Source organism: Salvelinus sp. IW2-2015, linkage group LG16, assembly GCF_002910315.2.
Source record: "Salvelinus sp. IW2-2015 linkage group LG16, ASM291031v2, whole genome shotgun sequence".
NCBI classification, from domain to species: Eukaryota; Metazoa; Chordata; class Actinopteri; order Salmoniformes; family Salmonidae; genus Salvelinus; species Salvelinus sp. IW2-2015.
Genome location: NC_036856.1, coordinates 34,888,742 through 34,912,934, shown reverse-complemented (window position 1 = coordinate 34,912,934; position 24,193 = coordinate 34,888,742). Strand labels below are relative to the sequence as shown.

At 44.4% G+C, this 24,193-nt stretch overlaps 1 protein-coding gene across 1 annotated transcript in view; it reads left to right on the top strand.

Annotated features, from left to right (window-relative positions):
* The window catches only part of pde4ba (phosphodiesterase 4B, cAMP-specific a), a 316,345-nt gene that overhangs the window by 221,924 nt on the left and 70,228 nt on the right, over positions 1-24,193 (top strand). Inside the window, 4 exon segments of the mRNA XM_024004404.3 lie at positions 6,870-7,064; positions 10,018-10,054; positions 10,179-10,253; positions 12,441-12,486. Coding sequence (XP_023860172.2) covers positions 6,870-7,064; positions 10,018-10,054; positions 10,179-10,253; positions 12,441-12,486 — 353 coding nt within the window.

Here is a 24,193-nt window from a genome sequence, read left to right as displayed (position 1 = left end):
GAGCTGGGACCACAGTCTCAAAGAAAAACCATTAGTAACACACTATGCCGTCATGGATTAAAATACTCAGCGCACGCAAGGTCCCCCTGCTCAAGCCAGGGCATTCCAGGCCCGTCTGAAGTTGCCAATGACCATCTGGATGATCCAGAGGAAGAATGGAGAAGGTCATGTGGTCTGATGAGACAAAAATTTAGCTTTTTGGTCTAAACTCCACTCGACGTGTTTGGAGGAAGAAGAAGGATGAGTACAACCCAAGAACACCATCCCAACCGTGAAGCGTGGAGGTGGAAACATCATTCTTTGGGGATGCTTTTCTGCAAAGGGGACAGACGACTGCACCGTATTGAGGGAGGATGGATGGGGCCATGTATCGCGAGATCTTGGCCAACGACCCCTTCCCTCAGTAAGAGCATTGAAGATGGGTCGTGGCTGGGTCTTCCAGCATGACAACGACCCGAAACCACACAGCCAGGAAACTAAGAGTGGCTCCGTAAGAAGCATCTCAAGGTCCTGGAGTGGCCTAGCCAGTCTCCAGACCTGAACCCAATAGAAAATCTTTGGAGGGCGCTGAAAGTCCGTATTGCCCAGCGACAGCCCCGAAACCTGAAGGATCTGGAGAAGGTCTGTATGGAGGAGTGGGCCAAAATCCCTGCTGCAGTGTGTGCAAACCTGGTCAAGAACTCCAGGAAACGTATGATCTCTGTAATTGCAAACAAAGGTTTCTGTACCAAATCTTAAGTTCTGCTTTTCTGATGTATCAATACTTATGTCATGCAATAAAATGCAAATTAATTACTTAAAAATCATACAATGTGATTTTCTGGATTTTTGTTTTAGATTCCGTGTCTCACAGTTGAAGTGTACCTATGATAAATATTACAGACCTCTACATGCTTTGTAAGTAGAAAACCTGCAAAATCGGCAGTGTATCAAATACTTGTTCTCCCCACTGTATATTAAAAAATGTCCTCCAATAATCGGTATCGGCGTTGAAAAATCAGAATCGGTCAACCTCTAATTGACAGTAATCAGTGGTGGACAGTAATCAGGTGGAGAGTAATCACTGGTGACAGTAATCAGTGGTGGACAGTAATCACTGGTTGACATTAATCAGTGGTGGGACAGTATTCACGGTTGACAGTAATCAGGTGGACAGTAATGAGTGGTGGAGAGTAATCAGGGTTGACAGTAATCAGTGGTGGACAGCATTACACAGTCTCAGCCCAGGTACAGTGTGATGTTAGACAGTACTGAGTAGGGATGGGCACAGTTATTGTGATATTATATAATAGTGTAATTATTTCAAATGCCCATCCCTAGTACTGAGAGAGGCATTATCTAGAAGGCATGGTGATGGATACTTCCTTTGTGGAATTACTAGAGGTGCATGGATAAACTGGAGTGTGTGTCTGTCTGTCTCCAGAGCATCCACTGCACCCAATGTCATACTGTCTACAGACTGACAGCAGTTGATAACACAGGGAGGAAAACAGTCACAGAGGTGTCACACACGGAAAACATACTCAGCAGGCACATGGACGTATGCACAGACACAGCACACAGACACAGATCAACACGTGTCAGGAAAAAAAACTACACTGCTGGTGTAGTAAGTGCTTACATCACTCATCACTGTACAAGCCTGTAATCAAACCTATCTTCTGGGAGAAACAGATCCTTCAGGCTACACTCTGAGACTGGAGAAAAGGAAACGTCCCTCGTATGGTCCCAAGCAGTGTACTGGTAGGTCCCAAAGTAGTATAACTGGTAGGTCCCAAGTAGTGTACTGGTAGGTCCCAAGTAGCTGTACTGGTAGGTCCCAAGTAGTGTACTGGTAGTCCCAAGCAGTGTACGGTAGGTCCCAAGTAGTGTAACTGGTAGGTCCCAACAGATGTACTGGCAGGTCCAAGTAGTGTACTGGTAGGTCCCAAGAGTGTACTACAGTAGGTCCCAAGCAGTGTACGGTAGGTCCCAAGTAGTACTGGTAGGTCCCAAGCAGTGTACTGGCAGGTCCCAAGTAGTGTACTGAGGTCCCAAGCAGTGTACTGGTACAGGTAGGTCCCAAGCAGATGTTACTGGTAGGTCCCAAAGTACAGTGAGTACTGGCAGGTCCCAAGTAGTGTACTGCAGGTCCCAAGTAGTGTACGGTAGGTCCCAAGTACTTACTGGGCAGTCCCAAGTAACATCCCATGGCACTTGTCGTAAGAGTAGGGGTGTTAACCCCGGTGTCCTGGCTAAATTCCCAATCTTGCCCTCAAACCATCACGGTCACCTATTAATCCCCAGTTTATAATTGGCTCATTCATCCCCCTCCTCTCCCCTGTAACTATTCCCCAGGCTCTTGCTGTAAATGAGAACGTGTTCTCAGTCAACTTACCTGGTAAAATAATGGATACATTTTTTWAAAATGTAATAAGTCGGGATGATTTAGCTGTATCATTGTGGAAGGATGTATAAGCCACACTTCTGATTGGACTTCCTGATTGCTTTGGATAGGAAGTGAAGGCTTAGTGCAGGGGCCTGTGACCATCTGCATGTCATGGGACTTTGGCATCACATCAGTCAGTCACTACTTCACTCACACAGTGAGTCATGCGTCTGTCTGTGCTGTGGCATCCTTTTTTTATATCACAATTGAAAAGTGGGTGGGTTTTCATTTTTCCAACACACAAGAATACATTTCTTTGCAAAGTATGAAATAATTATCAGATACCTTGTCTTGTCTGGGTCAAGCGTAGTATTCGGCATGTGATGATGTAAAGGCTTGGGGATTGTACCAATTCTATATCTAAACTGATCTGAGTGGCTGTATGAATAGAGCACCAGAAAATCCAATAGCTTATTGCAGTGCCAGAATAGGTGCAAAAAAGCACCACTTATAGAGGTTGACCTTTGAGAACACATTGGGCAGGTTAGGGTTACAAGAGATAGGAGGAAGTAAAGATTACCTGTTTGAAATACCCAAGTGCTTTCTACAGTCTGCCCATGCCAATAATGTGTTGTWCATATTGTATTGAAGGTTTTACTGTTATCACACATGTTGAACCTGATTCACAAACATAAGATTCTTCAGAGGTAAAGGACAGCTTAACTGAGCTTCAATCTGAAACCATAGGGAGTCCTGTCTGTTCATTTTAATTCCACTTCGTAACACAACAAAATGTGTAAAAAGGGGTGTGAATACTTTCTAAAGGCTATATATGTATATAATGGCTATATAGGCTATATGTATATGAGGAACCTTATATCTGCCCAACCCAGTCACATTGGAGTTTCATATGCTCAGTGGCAGAAAGGTGAGTTTAAGGAAGGTGATATCTTTTTTCAGAGCTAAGAGCATTTCTTTCCCCTTTTGATTACGTTCGGTAAACACYTAATATTCTGGCAAGTTATATTTAACCGATGTTATCCTCTTAAATGTAAGTTAACCCTTAAAGAAACAATTGCATGTTGCTGCGACATCCTAAAAATGACATCATCATCATGTTGTATCATGACAGGGTTAAGGTCCTTGCTCAATGGCACATCAACAGATTTCTCACCTAGTCGGCTCGGGGATTCAAACCGGCAACCTTTCGGTTACTGGCCCAACGTTCTGAACCGCTAGGTTACCTGCTGTCCTATTGCTATACAAACCCTAGCCAAACCTACATTACCCAGAGACAATAAAGTGCTGTAGCTATCCAGGAGGGTAGGCAATCCCGTTGCCCCACACCATCCAAACAGAGTTGATATAGAGCTTACTGTTTACTTAATAAGGGTGTAGTAGTAGTGCATTTCTGATGCCCTACAGTATACTTCCCAAGCCTTATCCCCAATAACCTTATGTAATTCTTTTAATAACATTATTTATCACTAATACGGTAATTATTGGACTGAGTTGTGTGTTTGTGTGTGTGTACGTCCTGTTGTTTTCATCATGGGTCAGAGCGAGCCCCGTTTGTTTTGATCTTAAAGTAAGTGTTTTGCCACGTTTAATGTACTTAATCTCTGTGAACTGGAAAGAGAGAGAGAGTAAGAGAGGATGTTAATGGCTACTATTGTTTTTGCAATGTGGCGAGGTGAGATGGGTTTGTATGAGGAGGCTGCTCAGGCTGCCTGAGCTTAGAACTCCCACCCGTATACCGCCCCGGCCCGATGGACCTGTTCTATCTTACCACAAAGGAATACAGCAGTACACTGACCTGAGGACAATGATGTAATCAACCATAGAGTGCATACTCATCTGGCATGCTATCACAACACACACATCACTGCATCCTGCTCTTACACAGGTCGCAAACATGCATCTGTGGCCCCAGGCTGGTTTCCTGAATCAGATGGTGTCTTTTAAATCAAATCAATTCAAAATTGTATTGGTCACATACACATATTTAGCAGATGTATTGTGGGTGTAGCGAAATGCTTCTGTTCCTAGCTCCAACAGTGCAGTAATATCTAACAATTCACAACAATACACACAAACATAAAAGTAAAATAATGGAATTAACAAATAGATAAATATTAGATTGAGTATAGAAAACAGTATATACATATGAGATGAGTAAAGCAGTATGTAAACATTATTAAAGTGACTGGTGTTCCATTATTAAGTGGCCAGTGATTCCAAGTCTATGTCATAGGGCAGCAGCCTCTAAGGTGCAGGTTTTGGAACCGAGTGGAAAGCCGGCTAGTGATGGCTTTTTAACAGTCCGATGGCCTTGAGATAAAAGCTGTTTTTCAGTCTCTCGGTCCCAGCTTTGATTGCACCTGTACTGATCTCGCCTTCTGGATGATAGCGGGGTGAAAGGCAGTGGCTCGGGTGGTTGTTGTCCTTGATGATCTTTTTGGCCTTCCTGTGACATCGGGTGCTGTAGGTGTCATGGAGGGCAGGTAGTTTTTCCCCCAGTGAGGCGTTGGGCAGACCGCACCACCCTCTGGAGGGCCCTGTGGTTGCAGGCGGTGCAGTTGCCGTACCAGGCGGTGATGCAGCCCGACAGGATGCTCTCAATTGTGCATCTGTAAAAGTTTGAGGGTTTTAGGTGACAAGCCACATTTCTTCAGCCTCCTGAGGTTGTAGAGGCACTGTGGTCCGTCGATGTGGATAGGGGTGTGCTCCCTCTGCTGTTTCCTGAAGTCCACGATCAGCTCCTTCGTTTTGTTGACATTGAGTGAGAGGTTGCTTGCCTGACACACCACACTCGAGGGCCCTCACCTCCTCCCTGTAGGCTGTCTCGTCATTGTTGGTAATCAGGCCTACTACTGTGTCATCTGCAAACTTGATGATTGAGTTGGAGACATGCACGGTCACGCAGTCATGGGTGAACAGGGAGTACAGGAGGGGTCTGAGCACGCACCCTTGTGGGGCCCCTGTGTTGATGATTTGATGGCCTTGTGTGTGTGTGTGCATCAGAAGACCCCTCCTCTTTGCGGAGCCTCCTGCAGTGACAGGTCACAGAGTCACCGCTCACTTCCCCAACTCCCCCTCTCCTCCCTCTCCTTCCCTTGGAAACCTTGAGACTTTCCAGAAACATGATCTCTCTCCAGGGACTTTTTGTCAAGATCCCTCTCTCTTACCCTCAACCCCTGTTCTGATTGGATAGCAACATCTGTGTTGTCATTTCTTCCCCCCAGTTTTTGTCAGTTATGCCTAGAGTTTCATGATGTGTCACTAACCTGTCCATGACTGGAATCGATGTGTAGTACTTCCTGTTAGAATTAAACTAGAATCACAGCATATCTCAGTCTTGGATGTTTATTATGAAAGCTTGTGAAAGATTTTGCCTTTTTTATCTGTATAAAAACAAATACCGTTTGAAGTCTGAATGTGGCCCTGCTGGTCTCATCATTTCATTGTTCTCTGTGTTCCTGTGCTCTCACATGAATCTTGATGGCACAGAGTACTCACATGAATCTTGATGTCACAGAGTACTCACATGAATCATAATCACAGAGTACTCACATTAATCTTGATGTCACAGGAATAGTCACATGAATCTTGATGTCACAGAGTACTCACATTAATCTTGATGTCACGAGTACTCACATGAATCATAATGTCACAGAGTACTCACATGAATCTTAATGTCACAGAGTACTGCACATGAATCTTAATGTCACAGAGTACTCACATGAATCGTAATGTCACAGAGTACACATGAACAGTGATGTCAAAGAGTACTCACAATGAATCTTAATGTCACAGAGTACTCACATGAATATTAATGTCATAGAGTACTCACATGAATCTTGATGTCACAGAGTACTCACATGAATCTTAATGTCACAGAGTACTCACATGAATATTAATGTCACAGAGTACTCACATGAACCATAATGTCACAGAGTACTCACATGAACAGTAATGTCATTGTTTGGTATGATACAGCAACTTGTGTTTTTACAAGGCAAATTATATTTCATATGTTATCTGTCTCTGTTGACACAATACAAACCAATGATGGAAAGTTGCCATTCCAGACCATCTTCGTGATGTAGTTTAGAGTTTTCTGCAGACCTGAAATTAGAGGAACTTGAATTAGAACAACTTTTATTTCCCATAGGAACGTCATTTGTAGTGTCAGTTGGTTGTACATACAGGGACCAAAATAGAAGCCCAGGCTTCTGTTTTGTTCTGGCCTGTAGATGGAAAGTAATACCACATATAGAATGATAATAATAAATGCCAATGAACTCTTTTATCCAAAGTGACTTACAGTACAGTCATGTGTGCATACATTTGATGTACTGGTGGCCCCAGCAGGAATCAAACCCACGACCCTTGGCGTTGCAAGCGCCATGCTCTACCGACTGAGCCTCGCAGGACCAGTGGAAAGATAGATGTAGTAACTTTGTTAGTAACATTATGTTTTCTATGTATTGTGTTGCAGCTTTGACGTGGAGAATGGCCCATCAGCCAGCTGCAGTCCGTTGGACCCTTCAGCGTCTCCCGGGTCTGGCCTGGTCCTACACACCAACTTCCCTGGACACAACCAGCGCAGAGAGTCCTTCCTCTACCGCTCGGACAGTGACTACGAACTCTCGCCCAAATCCATGTCCCGAAACTCCTCCATCGCATCTGAACTGTAAGTTACCACACACGCACGCACATAGTGCACACACATGCAGCCACATGCACACGCACTCACTTACAAACACTCTTTCTCACACACACACACACACRCACCCACACACACACACACACCATGAAGTGATCTGGTTGTTCTGATCAGTTTGTTTTAGTTACCATTTATCTCAGCATTTTTTCATTGCGACCAAAGAGAACAGACATCATTTTCAGCAAGCCTCTCCCTTATCGAAGGAATTAGGCACTTTACTATGTTTAYTAYGTAGGCTACAGTAAACATCTCATTGTCCTGTTGRTTTTTGTCACACTGCACATTAGCCTATTAAACATATGCATTTTTAAACAGTTTTCTTGTTTTTTATCGAATTCAATAATATATTTCTACCASTGTAGATGCCGTGTTTTTATTTTTAGAATACAGTTCTCGGTGTACAGTAGTGATGGACATTGGTCACAGCAGTTCACGCATTGATGAGCCATTAMATTGGGCAATAGCCAGCCAAAACCCTCATAATAGCTAATCCAGAWACAATGACAAATGCAACAACCCCTACAAGTATGTAAATGCATATAATCCACATAGTAATTCACCCTACAAAAATCCCTGTATTTCTGGCTCTAATTTCTTGGTGTAAATACATTTGAACATTGTGCTTATCGGTCTATAGAATAATTTGCATAATTTAGTGGAATTAAATTGGCCTGTGTGTCTATTTTTATTCTTCAACTGGTAATTGAAGTGCGCCTCCCATTCACCATTCAGGTGCAGGCTACAGGCTATCAGTGCGTCACCCAACACTTTACAATGTGAGCTGGAGGCATTTTGAATAAATGTTTTAACAAGTGTAGCAGGTTGTGAACTCTACAAACAACGTTTCCACTCCGAGAATGAGAATTGTAAATGACTGGAATAAATACATTCATTCAATACATTGGAATAGAAAGGAAGCCATCCACCCATGAGGGGCTATTAGCAAGACAAAAGCCTCTTGCCAAGTTAATGAACATTTTTAGGGACTTGAAATGTATTTATGGATGTTTAATGGATGTTTGCCTACTAATTGCTAATGATACTAATGATAGCTCCTTGTCATTTCAATAAAAACCTAGAACCCACTTGTCTCTGAATTTACTGAAAGACGTGTATTTTACACTCTATCAGTAGGCCTACATTAAGATAAATATCATAAAAGATAAAAACTTACTGAGCATGTCATCCTCAAAGCTCCATGAAGCTCTGCTGCACGGTATGCATATTATCAGTAGATTAGCTGGGACTCAAAGAGTAGCCTACCAAACATGATACTAAGACAATGTATTTCAAAAGAACAGAATAGCGTGTTTTAAAATGTATTTCTCTGTGCTATAGTAGCTGAGGCTATGGTTGCTTCATGTCAACGAAACTCATTAACTTGTTCTGCTCTTCGATAAGGACTACTAGCAATTAAAACGTCCTGGTCTGCGTGGACCTCTGACTTAGGGTATAACAAAATCAAAACATCTGGTCTGTCGTGGACCTCTGATTAGGAGATAACAATCAAAAACATTCTGGTCTGCGTTGGACGCTCTGATAAGGTATAAACAATCAACGTCTGGTAGCTTGCAGTCACGGAGAACTCTCTCAAACGCGTTAATGGTGACTAAACATACCACATCCCAACATTTACAGTACTACGCGATCTGCATGTGAGCTTGAATAGAGCGTATATCAGAGCGAGAGTAGACAATAACACATGCTGTTCCTTGTCCGTAGGCCTATAGCTTTGCATAACACCTGAGTATAAGAAACCAGATATGTCGCGGACCATCAACCTCTGCTGTCTGCATAGGACACTGGACTGCAGTAAGAAGACGTATTAACAAATCAAAACATCTGGTCTGCGTGGACCTCTGATAGGGTTATAAAACAATCAACATCTGGTCTGCATGGACCTCTGATAGGGTATAACAATCAAAACATCGTCTGATGGACCTCTGATAGTATAACAATCAAAACATCTGGTCTGCATGGACCTCTGATAGGGTATAAACATCAAAACACTGGTCTGCATGGACCTCTGATAAGGTATACAATCAAAACATCTTGGACTGCATGGACCTCTGATAGGGTATAACAATCAAACCGTCTGGTCTGCATGGACCTCTGATAGGGTTTTCCAATCAAAACGTCTGGTCTGCATGGACCTCTGTAGGATTATTTGGGAAAGTAAGCAAGCTTCATAAAGTAAGCAAGCTTCATGAAGACGCCCTCAAAGATGCCCATTGGTGGTTTCAACGAGAATTAACGGGAACAATGGCTGACAATAAAATACTATGGCGTGATGCGCTGTAACATGCTGTACCATCCTGCAAGCTGTGCTGCAATATTTATTTTCATTTTTATTTAACCTTTATTTAACTAGGCAAGTCAGTTCAGAACAAATTCTTATTTACAATGACGACCTACCCTGGGCAAACCCTCCCCTAACCTGGACGACGTTGGGCCAGTTGTGTGCCGCCCAATCACTGCCGGTTGTGATACAGCCTGGAATTGAACCAGGGTCTGTAGTGATGTCTCTAGCACTGAGATGCAGAGCCTTAGACCGCTGCGCCACACGAGAGTATGATGCAACTTTTAAAGGAAGAACCACAGTAGGGGTCATTTGTCTGTGGGGTACGTAGAGGTCATTTGGCTGTTCGTCAGTCACAAGATTCCTGTTTGTCCTCAAAGGCTTAACTACAGGCACATTTTAGGGAATTGGGACCTTTGTTACTCATAACTGACACATACTTTCATAATGACTACCTCCCTGGATGTGGTTTAAAGTGACATTCTTTCACCTGGTGTTGAAACAATGGACTGATTGAGCCCATTAAACCTGACGTGTGTATGACACTGTTAACAGTCTTAGGAATGCTTTCTGAATGATGTTCAGGATGTGTCATTAACATGTTTGTGTTTGTGTTTACAGACATGGTGATGACCTGATAGTAACGCCTTTTGCTCAGGTAAATATGATCCCAGCTCACCTGTCCTTTAACCCAGTCGCTAACACACCTACATTCAGAACATCTGTGTCTTCCCATACTTGCTGGTGTAAGTAATGGCTAAAGGTGTTCTCTTTCTGTCCAGGTCCTCGCAAGCCTTCGAAGCGTAAGAAATAACTTCACAGTCCTGACCAATGTCCAATGTGCTTCCAACAAGTAAGTGTCCGGTGTCATTGCTGATATGACTGATTAAGAACACTACCTAATGAATTATACATAAATAAAGGTCAAATACAGTCTCATGTCTGCTGTGGAGGACAATACACAGCAGCTGTAAATGTGTTGTAGTTTGTATCTCAATCCACAAGAGGGCAGTTGCTACCTATTCCACCCACTCTCGGCCTTGTCTTATTGGAGCTTTTCTCTTTGCATTTAAACATTTTCACTGTTCAACGCATCATCAAATGAAATCAAATTTTATTTGTCACATGCGCCAACTACAACTGGTATAGACTTTACTGTGAATTGCTTGACAAAGTGGGGTTGGAACTCGTAAGATGTTGCCCTTCTCAGAGGGGTAGACAGAGGCTGTAGAACACATGAACTCAGAACAGCGTCTTATTATTCTCCTAGGTTTCCACTCCAGATTCCTTCTGCTCCTTGTGTTTTTCTATCTAAGTATAATGATAACGCCAGGAGAGAGGTATTGTTAAACGCATGCTCTCTCTTTATACTCGTGAAAACACTTTAACTACGTCAAGCTATTAGGACACTGTTTGCACTCTTTTTGAAAGAGGTTAGCTGTGGGGTGATGGGAGAAAAACAACCCCATTATCACAGACACAGATCATTCATATTTTAGTCAAATAAAAAAAATACTAAATCTCATTTTAATTGGTGGATGTATATTTATATGAGTAAATTCTATGTGATTTCAACTGCCATTTATGTAAATGATTATGTTGTGCATGTTAAGTCATATTTTTGTTATACGCCTGTCTGAAATGTCCAAAACATAATCCACACATTATTGGCAATGCATGAATCACATTTCTATATGCCTTATGTAGTGCAGAACATCCTCCTCTAGAATCAGACTGGGATTCAGACTGGGAATCAGACTGGGACTCAGACTGGGACTCAGACTGGGACTCAGACTGGGACTCAGACTGGGACTCAGACTGGGACTCAGACTGGGCGTCAGACTCAGACTGGGACTCAGACTGGGACTCAGACTGGGACTCAGACTGGGACTCAGACTGGGACTCAGACTTGAACGCATAGCTTCTCCATTGAGTTGATATTGCAGACTAATATTACAAAACAGAGAACGTGTATTATGTATGCATTTGTATGTAGGGCATCGTTCCTCCTCCATTCAGATATCACATGACGGTGTCTGTATTCTGTCTCTAGCATGCTGTAAAGATACTGGAATACAATCTCTATTCATAAAAAGCTTGTGTTGAACAGCCTGCTGTATTGAAAACCAAAGTCTCCCTGACCTACATTCAGCTCTCACACAAACACACATCATGAACGCACCCTCGCAGGCACACACACACACACACACTTTCAGACACACATACTTGCATGCACACATGTCATGTTTGAATGCTGGAATGCACACAAACACTCACAGACACACATACTTGCATGCTTGCAGGCGCACACACACACTTGCAGACAAACACACGTTCATGCATGCACACACATGCACGGAGCGGCAGGTAGCCTAGTAGTTAGAGTGTTGGGCCGGTAACCGATCAAATCCCGAGCTGACAACAGACTTGCCTAGTAAAATAAAAATAAATGCACGCACGTAAACACACAGATCAGATCAGGCAGGTGTGCTTTGAGAGCAATTCACCTTGTATTCTTCATTTATCTGCTGCCTTTCTTAATCTCTCTCTCTTTCCCCTCCTCTTCTCACTGTAATCCTCATGGACATGTTGGCCTCGTTCTTATTCTCCTCTGTCTTCCTCTCCTCTGTCTTCCTCTCCTCTGTCTCTCCTCTCTTCTGTCTCTCCTCTCCTCTGTCTTCCTCTCTTCTCTTCCTCTCTTCTGTCTACCTCTCCTCTTTCTTCCTCTCCTCTGTCTCTCCTCTCCTCTGTCTCTCCTCTCCTCTGTCTCTCCTCTCCTCTGTCTTCCTCTCCTCTGTCTGCTCTCTCCTCTGCCTCTCCTCTCCTCTCCTCTGTCTCTGCCTCTCCTCCTTGTCACTCCTCTCTTGTTCTCCTCTCCTCTGTCTCTCCATTTAGAGTGACTAACCTATATAGTCTTACAGATGTGGTTGGGCCATATCATTAATGTTACGATGTGACGTAGCCTATCAAAATGTATTGTCATACTCATACTTATTTCTCCTGTTTCCTCACCCCCCCCCCCCCCCCCCCCCCCCCCCCTGGAGGTCCCCTGCGCCACTCAGCCTCCCATCACAGAAGTCTGTCTGCCAGGTAACCACAATGCACTCACTCTCTCCTGCAATGCACCTGGTGTCCCTAAGACATTGACGTTAGTTTGTCTTTACATATGTTTTCCTGCTTAAGAATCTTAAGACAATGTATCAAGTCAAGACATCTCTCCCGGTCTCTCTTCTCTTTCAATCTCTCCCTTCTGTGTCTCCTCATCCGTTTGTCCCTCTCTCTTCTCTCTATCTCTCCCTTTGTCTCTCTCCTCCTCATCCTGTCCCTTCTCTCCTCTCTCCTCCTCCGTCTGTCCCTCTCAATTCAATTCAATTCAATTCAAGGGCTTTATTGCATGGGAAACATGTGTTAACATTGCCAAGCAAGTGAGTAAGATAATACACAAAAGTGAAATAAACAATACACTTAACAGTAAACTATTACACATACAATGTAATGTTAAAGCACACAAGTTAAAATAAATAAGCAAAATATGGGTGGTATTTACATATGGTGTCTTTTGTTCTTCACGGGTTTGCCTTTTCTCGTGGCCAACAGGTCACAAATGCTTGCTGCATGGTGGATGGCACACATCTGTGGTATTTCACCCGAGCTAGATTGAGAGTATCAGAAATTGGATTGTGTTTTCAAATTCTTTGTGTGGATCTGTGTTATTGAGGGATATATTTGTCTCTCTAGTCTATGGTCATACTTGGCAGGCAGGTTAGGAGAAGTGCTCTCTCCTTCCTCTTCTTGCTTTCTTCTCTACAACTTGATCTGAGCTAACCACTTTCGGGTGGTTTTTACGGTGACCCTTTTTGGTTTTTTTTTTATACTCATTTCCCTCCTTTTCTTTGGTTCTCGCGGTTTTCTCTTTCGTGCCGAGCCAATCTGCCTTGCCTCCGTGCTTCTTAGACGAGTTTCCCTCGTCTCATGTGTCTTCTCCATATGTTAGTTTTTGGGCACTCTCTAATAAATGCAGTTGATCCGTTGCTTGTGGTCCCGCTGTAGAGGTTCTTGTGATCTTTCGATATCTTTTCGTCTTAGTTATCCGCTCAGAGGGTTGTCTGCCTTGGGCAAGATCTGTGGGCAAATAGTCGTCACAGTGTTTATTCTGCCGTCTGTACTATTTCCTTACACTTCCTGAATTTTTGGCATGTGTTTTTATTTTATTTAATTTTAGGTGGGTGGTACAAGTCCCATTGTAAGTAAGAACTTTAATAAAAGGCATGTAAAAGTGAAAAGTCATAATATTTTCGGGTAAATCTAAGTATTGATTTTATATTCTTGTATAAAGTAAAAGGTCTAATGATTTCATAATTCTTATAAGCATAAGCGAAAGCATATGTTTGTTTTTTTATTTACGATAACATGGGTGAACAGATCATTTACAACAAGCCGTGTTTAGTAGGTCTGAAATACAGGGTAGGGATGATGGTCTCATTATAGTGGGGAATCAGACATTTCTTGTCCGGTAAGCATTCAAAATGTAAGAGTACTTTTGGGTGTCAGGGAAATTGTCTGGAGTAAAACAGTATAATAATTCTTTCGGAATGATGAAGTAAGTCTATTATACTACTACTGTTACCCTATATGATAAATACTATTAAACACATATCTATACGTACTCTACTATCATACTACTATTATGTATGTCTGTTGCCGTGGAGATAATAATGGCATGGTTTTTCTTCCAAATTATATTATAGATTATTCATTCATGAATTTAAGAAGTAATGTCTGGATTGGGAATTATAAAAGACGAATCTGGGAGTGGTTACACACACCATTACCTACGTGAGTGATTGACAGTTTGATTTTCTTTACTATTGTTTTCTCTGTTGTTGCAATGATTATTTAGAGCTTTCGATAATTCATTAACCAGCTTTCCTTCCTCTCTCTGTTCTCTCTCCCTCTGTCTCTTTCTTCCTAACTGTAGAGTTAAGTGGTGATGAGGATTCAAGGAATCTCGGATATTCTTATCTATGATGTTCTCGAACTCTGATTCGACTGTTGGGTTCTTAGGTTGCAGTGGGAAGGGGAATGCTAATTCAATTTCAATTGACAAGGCTTGTGTTGAGATCACAGAAGGGCAAAGGACGCCATTGGAAGGGTGGGGAAGGATGGACGTGTATTAAAAGGGGTTGTGAGGAAATAACGTAAGTTATTGTTTCCTGTGTAGGCTTAAGATGTTTTGTCTCTTCTCTCTCTCTCGTCTCTTCTGCTTCTCTCTTCTTCCTTTTCCTTTTTCCTCTTTCTTCTCTTCTTTCTCTCTTTCTGTTTTCTCTGGTCTCTGTCTCTGTCTTGTTCTGTTTCTGTCTCTGTATGCTGTTCGCTCTGTCTCTGTATGTTTTCTCTGTTCTGATCTGTTCTGTTGGTTCTCTTGTTCTGTCTGTCTTGTCTTGTCCGCGTCCCTCTACTCCTAACCTCACCCCACCACTCTCCCCTCTCATTTGTCAAATGCGTGGCTGGCTTTCCCTGGCTCTGCACCTCAGTGTTAGTAACCACCCCCAAGCCTGTTTTAGTCTGACTGCTCTGATGGGGAGTACCAGTGAAACCCCCACTTCTGTCTACTGAAAACATCTTATGTGAATCTGCTCATTGTATTGGAAGCCATTATTAATGGGTAGAGACTTGGGGTGTGTGTGTGTGTGTGTGTGTGTGTGTGTGTGTTGTGTGTGTGTGTTGTGTGTGTGTGTGTGTGGTGTGTGTGTGTGTGTGTGTGTGTGTGTGTCCGTTGCGTGCGTCGTGCGTAGCGTGGTGGGTGGCGTGCGTGGTCTGCGTGCGTGCGGTGCGCGTGCGTCGCGCGTGCGTGGCGTGCGTGCGTGCGGCGTGCGCTGCGTGCAGTGCGTGCGTGCGTTGCGGTGCGTGCGTGCGTGGTGCGTGCGTGCGTGCGTGGCGTGGCAGTGCGTTGCGTGCGTGCGTGCGTGGTGCGTGCTGCTGCGTTAAGGCCGTGCGTTCGTGGGTGTCGTGCGTGCGTGCGTGCGTGCGTGCGTGCGTTGCGTGCGTGCGTGCGTGCGTGCGTGCGTGCGTGCGTGCGTGCGTGCGTGCGACTATTGGACCACTGGCTGGACAAAGCAACAGTAGCTTTGTGTTTGTTTGCTCCTTCAGCGGACTGGAGAAGAAGAAATGGGATGCAGACAGACAAAGGGCCATTGTCTTTGTGCCCACATCTTATAAACACCTTGATAGACTGGGAACTCCTGACTGTGTCCTTGAGCTTTAAGCTCTCAGCCTACACTACAGCTAGCAACCTGTCTACATGTATGATAGTGTCAGGAGGGCAGGCTGCCATAACGACATGACTGTTTGTCACACACACACATACACTCACAAACACACTCACACACCCTTGGCAAGACAAGACAGAGGATCTCTGAAAAATATGGATTAAACATAGCAGGAGAAATGTGGCTTTTCATTAGTGGTTAGCATCATAATCCAAGATGGCGTAGCAGTCGGACGTGTGTTTGTCTTGTCCCGKCTTGTCCTGTGTAAATAGTAGTTTTCCTCTGTTTTTTTTAGTATATATTTTAATCTCACTTTCTATCTACGAACTGAATATACTTTCCTGCAACCCTTCTTACCCAATGTTGTACGGATCTGCTATTTTTTATACTTTGGAACCGGAACCCCCATCAGAAGCTAGCCAGCTAACTAGCTACTAGCTAGTAGTCAGTTATCCACTGCTAGCGGTCTTCACCGTTAACTCGGACACCAGCCAGCTTCAGCTTGGCCAATACCTGCCAGTCTGCACAGCGTGATATCAACCCAGAGCATATCGGACTGCTTTTTCTCTACCACATCACCGGATTCCTGCCTTAAGCTCTGGACCATTACACCGGATCATCGCAGCTACCTAGCTGCAACCGAGTGGCTGCTGCTGGCTAACGCCTCTGTCCCGAAGCAAGCACCAGCTAGCCTCGAACTAGGCCCATCTCCCAACTAGCCGAAGAGGTCTACCAGCTAATTCTTGGGCTACAATACCTCTTTTGCCAATTGGCCTGGACCCTTTATTGCCGACACGGAGCCCAGCCATCCATTACGACTGGTCTGCAGACATAATCGTCCAAGGTGGTTTCAACAGGCTTTTCCATTGCGATGTCGCCGAAGACCCATCTGCTAGCCCCGGCCTGCTAGCTTTCTGAATCTCCATGTCTCTAGCTCGCCCAGCGTAGTAGTGACTACCGAGCGTCTCCCTGACTCACCTATTGCTGCTCATTGGACCCTATGATCACTCGGCTACACATGCCTCTCCCTAATGTCAATATGCCTTGTCTACTGCTGTTTCGGTTAGTTATTATTGTTTTATTTCACTGTAGAGCCCCCAGCCCCGCCCAACATGCCTTAGATAGCTCTTTTGTCTCACCCCACACATGCGGAGACCTCACCTGGCTTAACTGGTGCCTCCAGAGACACAACCTCTCTCATCGTCACCCAATGCCTAGGTTTACCTCCACTGTACTCACATTCTACCATACCCTGGTCTGTACATTATGCCCTGAATCTATTCTACCACGCCCAGAAATCTGCTCCTTTTACTCTGTTCCCAACGCACAAGACAACCAGTTTTTATTGCCTTTAGCCGTAACCTTATCCTACTCCTCCTCTGTTCCTCTGGTAGGGAGGGTTTGGCCGGTAGGGATATCCTTGTCTCAGTATGTAAAAAAAAAAATGTATGCACTCTACTGTAAGTCGCTCTGGATAAGAGCGTCTGCTCTTGGCCGGTAGGGATATCCTTGTCTCAGTATGTAAAAAATGTAATAAAATGTATGCACTCTACTGTAAGTCGCTCTGGATAAGAGCGTCTGCTAAATGACTAAAATGTAAAAAATGTGATGTAGAGGTTAACCCAGGTCCTGTAGCCCACAGTTCCACTCCTATTCCCCAGGCGCTCTCTTTTGTTGACTTCTGTAACCATTTAAGCCTTGGTTTCATGCATGTTAACATCAGAAGCCTCCTCCCTAAGTTTGTTTTATTCAATGCTTTAGCACACTCCRCCAACCCTGATGTCCTTGCCGTGTCTGAATCCTGGCTTARGAAGGCCACCAAAAATTCTGAAATTTCCATCCCCAACTACAACATTGTCCGACAAGATAGAACTGCCAAAGGGGGCAGAGTTGCAATCTACTGCAGAGATAGCCTGCAGAGTTCTGTCATACTATCCAGGTCTGTGCCCAAACAATTCGAGCTTCTACTTTTAAAAATCCACCTTTCCAGAAATAAGTCTCTCACCGTTGCTGCTTGTCCAGCTGTGCCCTGGGCACCATATGTGAATTGATTGCCCCCCGTCTTTCTTCAGATTTTGTACTGATAGGTGACCTAAACTGGGATATGCTTAACACCCTGGCCATCCTACAATCTGAGCTTGATGCCCTCAAACTCACACAAATTATCAAGGAACCTACCATGTACAACCCTAAATCCGTAACTATAGGCACCCTCATAGATATCATCCTGACCAACTTGCCCTCTAAATACACCACTGCTGTCTTCAACCAGGATCTCAGCGATCACTGCCTCATTGCATGAGTCCGTAATGGGTCCGCGGTCAAATGACCACCCCTCATCACTGTCAAACACTCCCTAAAACACTTCAGCGAGCAGGCCGTTCTAATCGACCTGACTGGGTATCCTGGAAGGATATTGACCTCATCCTGTCAGTAGAGGATGCCTGGTTGCTCTTTAAAAGTGCTTTCCTCACCATCTTAAATAAGTATGCACCATTAAAAAAATGTAGAACTAAGAACATATATAGCCCTTGGTTCACCCCAGACTTGACTGTCCTTGACCAGCACAAAAACAACCTGTGGCGTGCTGCATTAGCATCGAATAGCCCCCGCGATATGCAACTTTTCAGGGAATTCAGGAATCAATATACACAGTCAGTTAGGAAAGCTAAGGCTAACTCTTTCAAATAGAAATGTGCTTCCTGTAATACTAATTCCAAAATGTGTTGGGACACTGTAAAGTCCGTGGAGAATAAGAGCACCTCCTCCCAGCTGCCCACTGCACTGAGGCTAGGAAACACTGTCACAACCAATAAATCTACGATAATCGATCATTTCAATAAGCATTTTTCTACAGTTGGCCATGCTTTCCACCTGGCTACCCCTACTGCCGGCCAACAGCTCTGCACCCCCCCAGCAACTTGCCCAAGCCCCCCCCCCCCCCGCTTCTCCTTCACCCCAATTCAGTAACAGCTTGATTTCTGAAAGAGCCGGCAAATCTGGAATTCCTACAAATCGGCTGGCTAGACAATCTGGACCCCTTCTTTCTAAAATGATCAGCCGAAAATTGTTGCACCCCTATTACTAGCCTATTCCAACCTCTTTTTGTTCGTTTGAGATCACCAAGATTGGAAAAGCCAAGTTAACAAACAGTACCCGACCATTTTGAATCGCCACCGGTACCTTCTCCACTATAGCAATCTGGTTTCCGAACTGGTCTGTTTGGTGCACCTCAGCCACGCTCAAGGTTCCAAACCCATATCATAACCGCCATCAGATAAAAGACAGTACTAATGCAGGCCGTCTTCATCGACATTGGTCAAAGGCTTTTTCGACTCTGTTCAATCACACATTCTTATCCGGCAAGACTCAACAGCCTTGGTTTCTCAAAATGACTGCTGCCTGGTTCACCCAACTACTTCTCAGATAGAGTTCAGTGTGTCAAATCGGAAGGGCCTTTTGTCCGGACCTCTGGCAGTCTCTATGGGGGTGCCACAGGGTTCAATTCTCTGGCCGACTCTTTTTCTGTATACAGTGGGGCAAAAATGTATTTAGTCAAGCCACCAATTGTGCAAGTTCTCCCACTTAAAAAGCATGAGAGAGGCCTGTATTTTTCATCATAGGTACACTCAACTATGACAGACAAAATGAGGAAAGAAAATCCAGAAAATCACATTGTAGGATTTTTAATGATTTATTTGAAATTATGGTGTGAAAATAAGTATTTGGTCACCTACAAACAAGCAAGTTTCTGGCTCTCATAAACCTGTAACTTCTTCTTTAAGAGGCTCCTCTGTCCTCCCCTCGTTACCTGTATTTGGCCACCTGTTTGAACTTGTATCAGTTATAAAGACACCTGTCCACAACCTCAAACAGTCACACTCCAAACTCCACTATGGCCAAGCACAAAGAGCTGTCAAAGGACACCAGAAAACAAAATTGTAGACCTGCACCAGGCTGGGAAGACTGAATCTGCAAAGGTGCGCAGCTTGGTTTGAAGAAATCAACTGTGGGAGCAATTATTAGGAAATGGAAGACATACAAGACCACTGTAATCTCCCTCGATCCGGGGCTCCACGCAAGATCTCACCCCGTGGGGTCAAAATGATCACAAGAACGTGAGCAAAAATCCCAGAACCACACGGGGGACCTAGTGAATGACCCTGCAGAGAGCTGGGACCAAGTAACAAAGCCTACCATCAGTAACACACTACGCCGCAGGGACTCAATCCTGCAGTGCCAGACGTGTTCCCCTGCTAAGCCAGTACATGTCCAGGTCCATCTGAAGTTTGCTAGAGAGCATTTGGGATGATCCAGAAGAAGATTGGGAGAATGTCATATGGTCAGATGAAAACCAAAATATATAACTTTTTGGTAAAAAACTCAACTCGTCGTGTTTTGGAGGACAAAGAATGCTGAGTTGCATCCAAAAACACCATACCTACTGTGAAGCATGGGGGTGAAACATCATGCTTTGGGGCTGTTTTCTGCAAAGGGACCAGGACGACTGATCTGTGTAAAGGAAAAAATTGAATGGGCCATGTATCGTGAGATTTGAGTGAAAACCTCCTTCCATCAGCAAGGGCATTGAAGATGAAACGTGCTGGGTCTTTCAGCATGACAATGATCCCAAACACAACCGCCCGGGCACTGAAGGAGTGGCTTCGTAAGAAGCATTTCAAGGTCCTGGAGTGGCCTAGCCGTCTCCAGATTCAACCCCATAGAAAATCTTTGGGAGGGAGTTGAAAGTCCGTGTTGCCCAGAAACAGCCCAAAACATCACTGCTCTCTAGAGGAGATCTGCATGGAGGAATGGGCCAAAATACCAGCACCAGTGTGTGAACCTTGTGAAGACTTACAGAAAACGTTGACCTCTGTCTGCCAACAAAGGGTATAAAAATAACAGTTTGAGTATTGAGATAAACTTTTGTTTTGACCAATATTTTTTCCACCATAATTTGCCAATAAATTCGTTAAAAATCCTACAATGTGATTTCTGGATTTCTTGTCTGTCATAGTTGAAGTTGTACCTATGATGAAAATTCCAGGCCTCTCTCATCTTTTTAAGTGGGAAACTTGCACAATTGGTGGCTGACTAAATACTTTTTTGCCCCACTGTATATCAATGATGTTGCTCTTCGCTGCTGGTGATTTCTCTGATCACTCTACGTAGACAACACCATTCTGCATACATATGGCCCTTCTTTGGAACACTGTGTTGACAAACCTCCAAACGCGCTTCAATGCCTATCAACACTCCTTCCATGGGCTCCACTGCTTCTTAACACGCAAGTAAAAACTAAATGCATGCTCTTCAAGCGATTGCTGTCCGCAACGCCCGCCCGACTAGCATCACTTTACTACTGGACGTTATGACTTAGAATATGTGGACAACTACAAATACCTAGGTGTCTGGTTAGACTGTAAACTCTCCTTCCAGACTCACGTTAAGCATATCCAATCCAAATTAAATCTAGGAATCGGCTTTCTATTTTGCAACAAAGCTCCTTCACTCATGCTGCCAAACATACCCTCGTAAACTGACTATCCTACCGATCCTTGACTTCGGCGATGTATTTACAAAATAGCCTCCAACACTCTACTCAGCAAATTGGATGCAGTCTATCACAGTGGCCATCCGTTTTGTCACCAAAGCCCCCATATACTACCCCACCACTGCGACCTGTATGCTCTCGTGGCTGGCCCTCGCTTATAATTCACGCCAAACACACTGTCTCTCGTTCATCTATAAAATATAGGTTTTTCCAACACTTTCAGTCATTGGACTTGCAATTTTTCCAAACACTTTCAGTCATTGGACTTATAATACAAGGACTACAAAGACAGAGGAGCACACACCACGTACACGTACATACGCACACACACGGCGCGCAACACACACACACACACACACACACACACACACACACGCACACACACACACACACACACACCACACACCACACACACACACACACACACAACACACACACACACACACACACACACACACACACCACACACACACACACGTATTTTCAAGGGCAGATTGAAATAAAGAAGAGGAAGTGCGTGTGTGTTTTTGTGTGTCATCATCTCTGTGTGTGTGTGTGTGTGTGTGTGTGGTGTGTGTTGTGTGTTGTGTGTGTGTTGTGTGTGTGTGTGTGTGTGTGTGTGTGTGTGTGTGTGTGTGTGTGTTGTGTGTGTGCTCAATGCAATGCATTTATGTGCATCCGTAAGTAGGCCCTACTAGTGTATTCTGTTTGTTGCAATAGTGTGCACATGTTTTTGAGTATGGTCCTGTGCAAGTGTGTATCGGAGGTGTTTGTGCAAGCGGGTGTGTGTGTGTGTGTGTGTGTGTGTGTGTGTGTGTGTGTGGTGTGTGTTGTGTTGTTGGGTGTCTGTGGTAGGGAGCTGTTCCTGTGTGACAGTGCTCCGGGGCCCTGATTGACGTCAGCCCGCCTGCATGTGGCTTTTGTTGACTTCCTGTCAGCGCAGATGACAGACCGCCACTTCCCCTTTCTGAAAGAGGGTGTCCGCTCGCAGGTGCATGAGTATGTGTTGTGCTGTGGTGTGTGTTGTGTGTGTTGGTTGGTGTGTGTGTGTGCTGTCGTTGGTGTGTGTGTCGGTTGTGTGTGTGGTGTGTGTCGTGGTGTGGTGTGTGGTGTGGTGTGGTGTGTGGTGTGTGTTGTGTGTGTGGTGTGTGTGGTGTGTGTGTGTGTGTTGTGTGTGTGTGAGCAAGAATGAGTGTGTTTCCATAAGCAGACTAGGCTATGACGTTCACTATGACCTATTGAGTTAGGCACTGTGAGGTTTCATGTGCTTTTCTATCAGTACTTTTAGTTCATAGTCTCCTCAGAGGAGGACATCACCAGCATGCTGGCAGCATCACAGGGTTCACTGAGTGCAGTGTTGAAGGGTTACGTGAAAAGGGTTTGGGCTGGTAATTGCCAGCGACCTCACGATGCAATATTGTCATGATACTTAGGTGCCGATATGATATGTATTGTGATTCTCACGATTGCGATTCGATACTGTCATTTTATTGCGTTCCAAACATATTACTCACCATATGTCTTCTGCAGAGGAACAAGAGAGACATGAGAAAACAAGTTTTGGTCAGTCATGGAAATAAAAGTGCTGAAAACAAATTGGCTTCCTATTTAAAAAGAAGATGGAGAACAAGCTATGAAGGAAAAATACTGGAGTTTTGGTGCAGATACAGACAACTAGCACAAACATAATATTACGATAGTGTCCAACCAATACGATATATCAATAACAAAAAAATATCCTGATATGTAACTGTAAAGAATTCTTCCCCATCAATAAAATTGTGAATGAAGTAGATTTTATTGGGAGGTGTTTTACCTTCATGGTTTCTCCTTGTGAATGATCAGGTAGAGCCACTCAACCAATCCTCCAATAATACACTTGTCCTCATTTGCTCAGGTTAGGTTATATCTAAACACAAGGTTAGTAGATGAGACTTCACATACTGTAGCTGAAGGCGTTGACAGTGTTGTTGGTTACCTACTGCATAGCTACTCTGAATGGTACCAGAGCCATTACACCACCCTCACTTCCATCTTACCATATTCCCATGCTCTGAGAGATCACCTCCCCTCTTCCACCTGTATCCCCCCACCCCTCCTCAACACACACACCCTGCCCCCCCTCTATGACAGTGTGTGATGTAAGGTTTGCCAGGCCCTGTCTTTGTCTGTCGCACTGGAGACAATGAGACAGAGGGAAAGAGTGATTTCCTGTCCCATCCTTCCTCCGTCTGCTCCCCCTCTCTCTTCGTCCGGCAGAGGGGAGGAAACGGAGGGCAGGAAGAGAGGAGCAGATTGATCCTGTTATTGGCCTGTTGTCCCTGTTGTAACGGAACACGCCGGACAGACGGACGGAACCCAGGAGGTGTTTTTGTGTCTGGCAGGCAGGGAAGCTGTGTGTGTGTGTGTGTGTGTGTGTGTGTGTGTGTGTGTTGTGTGTGGTGTGTGTGTGTGTTGTGTGTGTGGTGTGTGTGTGTGTGTGTGTGTGTGTGTGTGTGTGTGGTGTGGTGTGTGTGTGTGTGTGTGTGTGTGTGTGTGTGTGTGTGTGTGTGTGTGTGTGTGTGTGTGTGTGTGTGTGACTATTGGACCACAGCACCAGTAGCTTTGTGTGTGTTTGCTCCTTCAGCGGACTGGAGAAGAAGAAATGGGATGCAGACAGCACAAGGGCCATTGTCTCTGTGCCCACATCTTATAAACACCTTGATGAAACACACATGCACAGATTCAACACTGATAAACACTCACACACTGGCCTGTGGTGTAACGCTCTGGTGTCGGGGGTGTGAAGTCAGGCGCAGGAAAAACAGAGAGTTCAATATAGTGCTTTTAATGCACACACGGTAAACAATGTCCCCACGAAAACACTGGGTGTAACAAAACAAATGTCCCATACACGGGGGACAAAAACCCAGTCCAAATGTACTCTATGAACCGCAACAAACAAATACGTTCGTCTACTCCGAATCCCAATGTG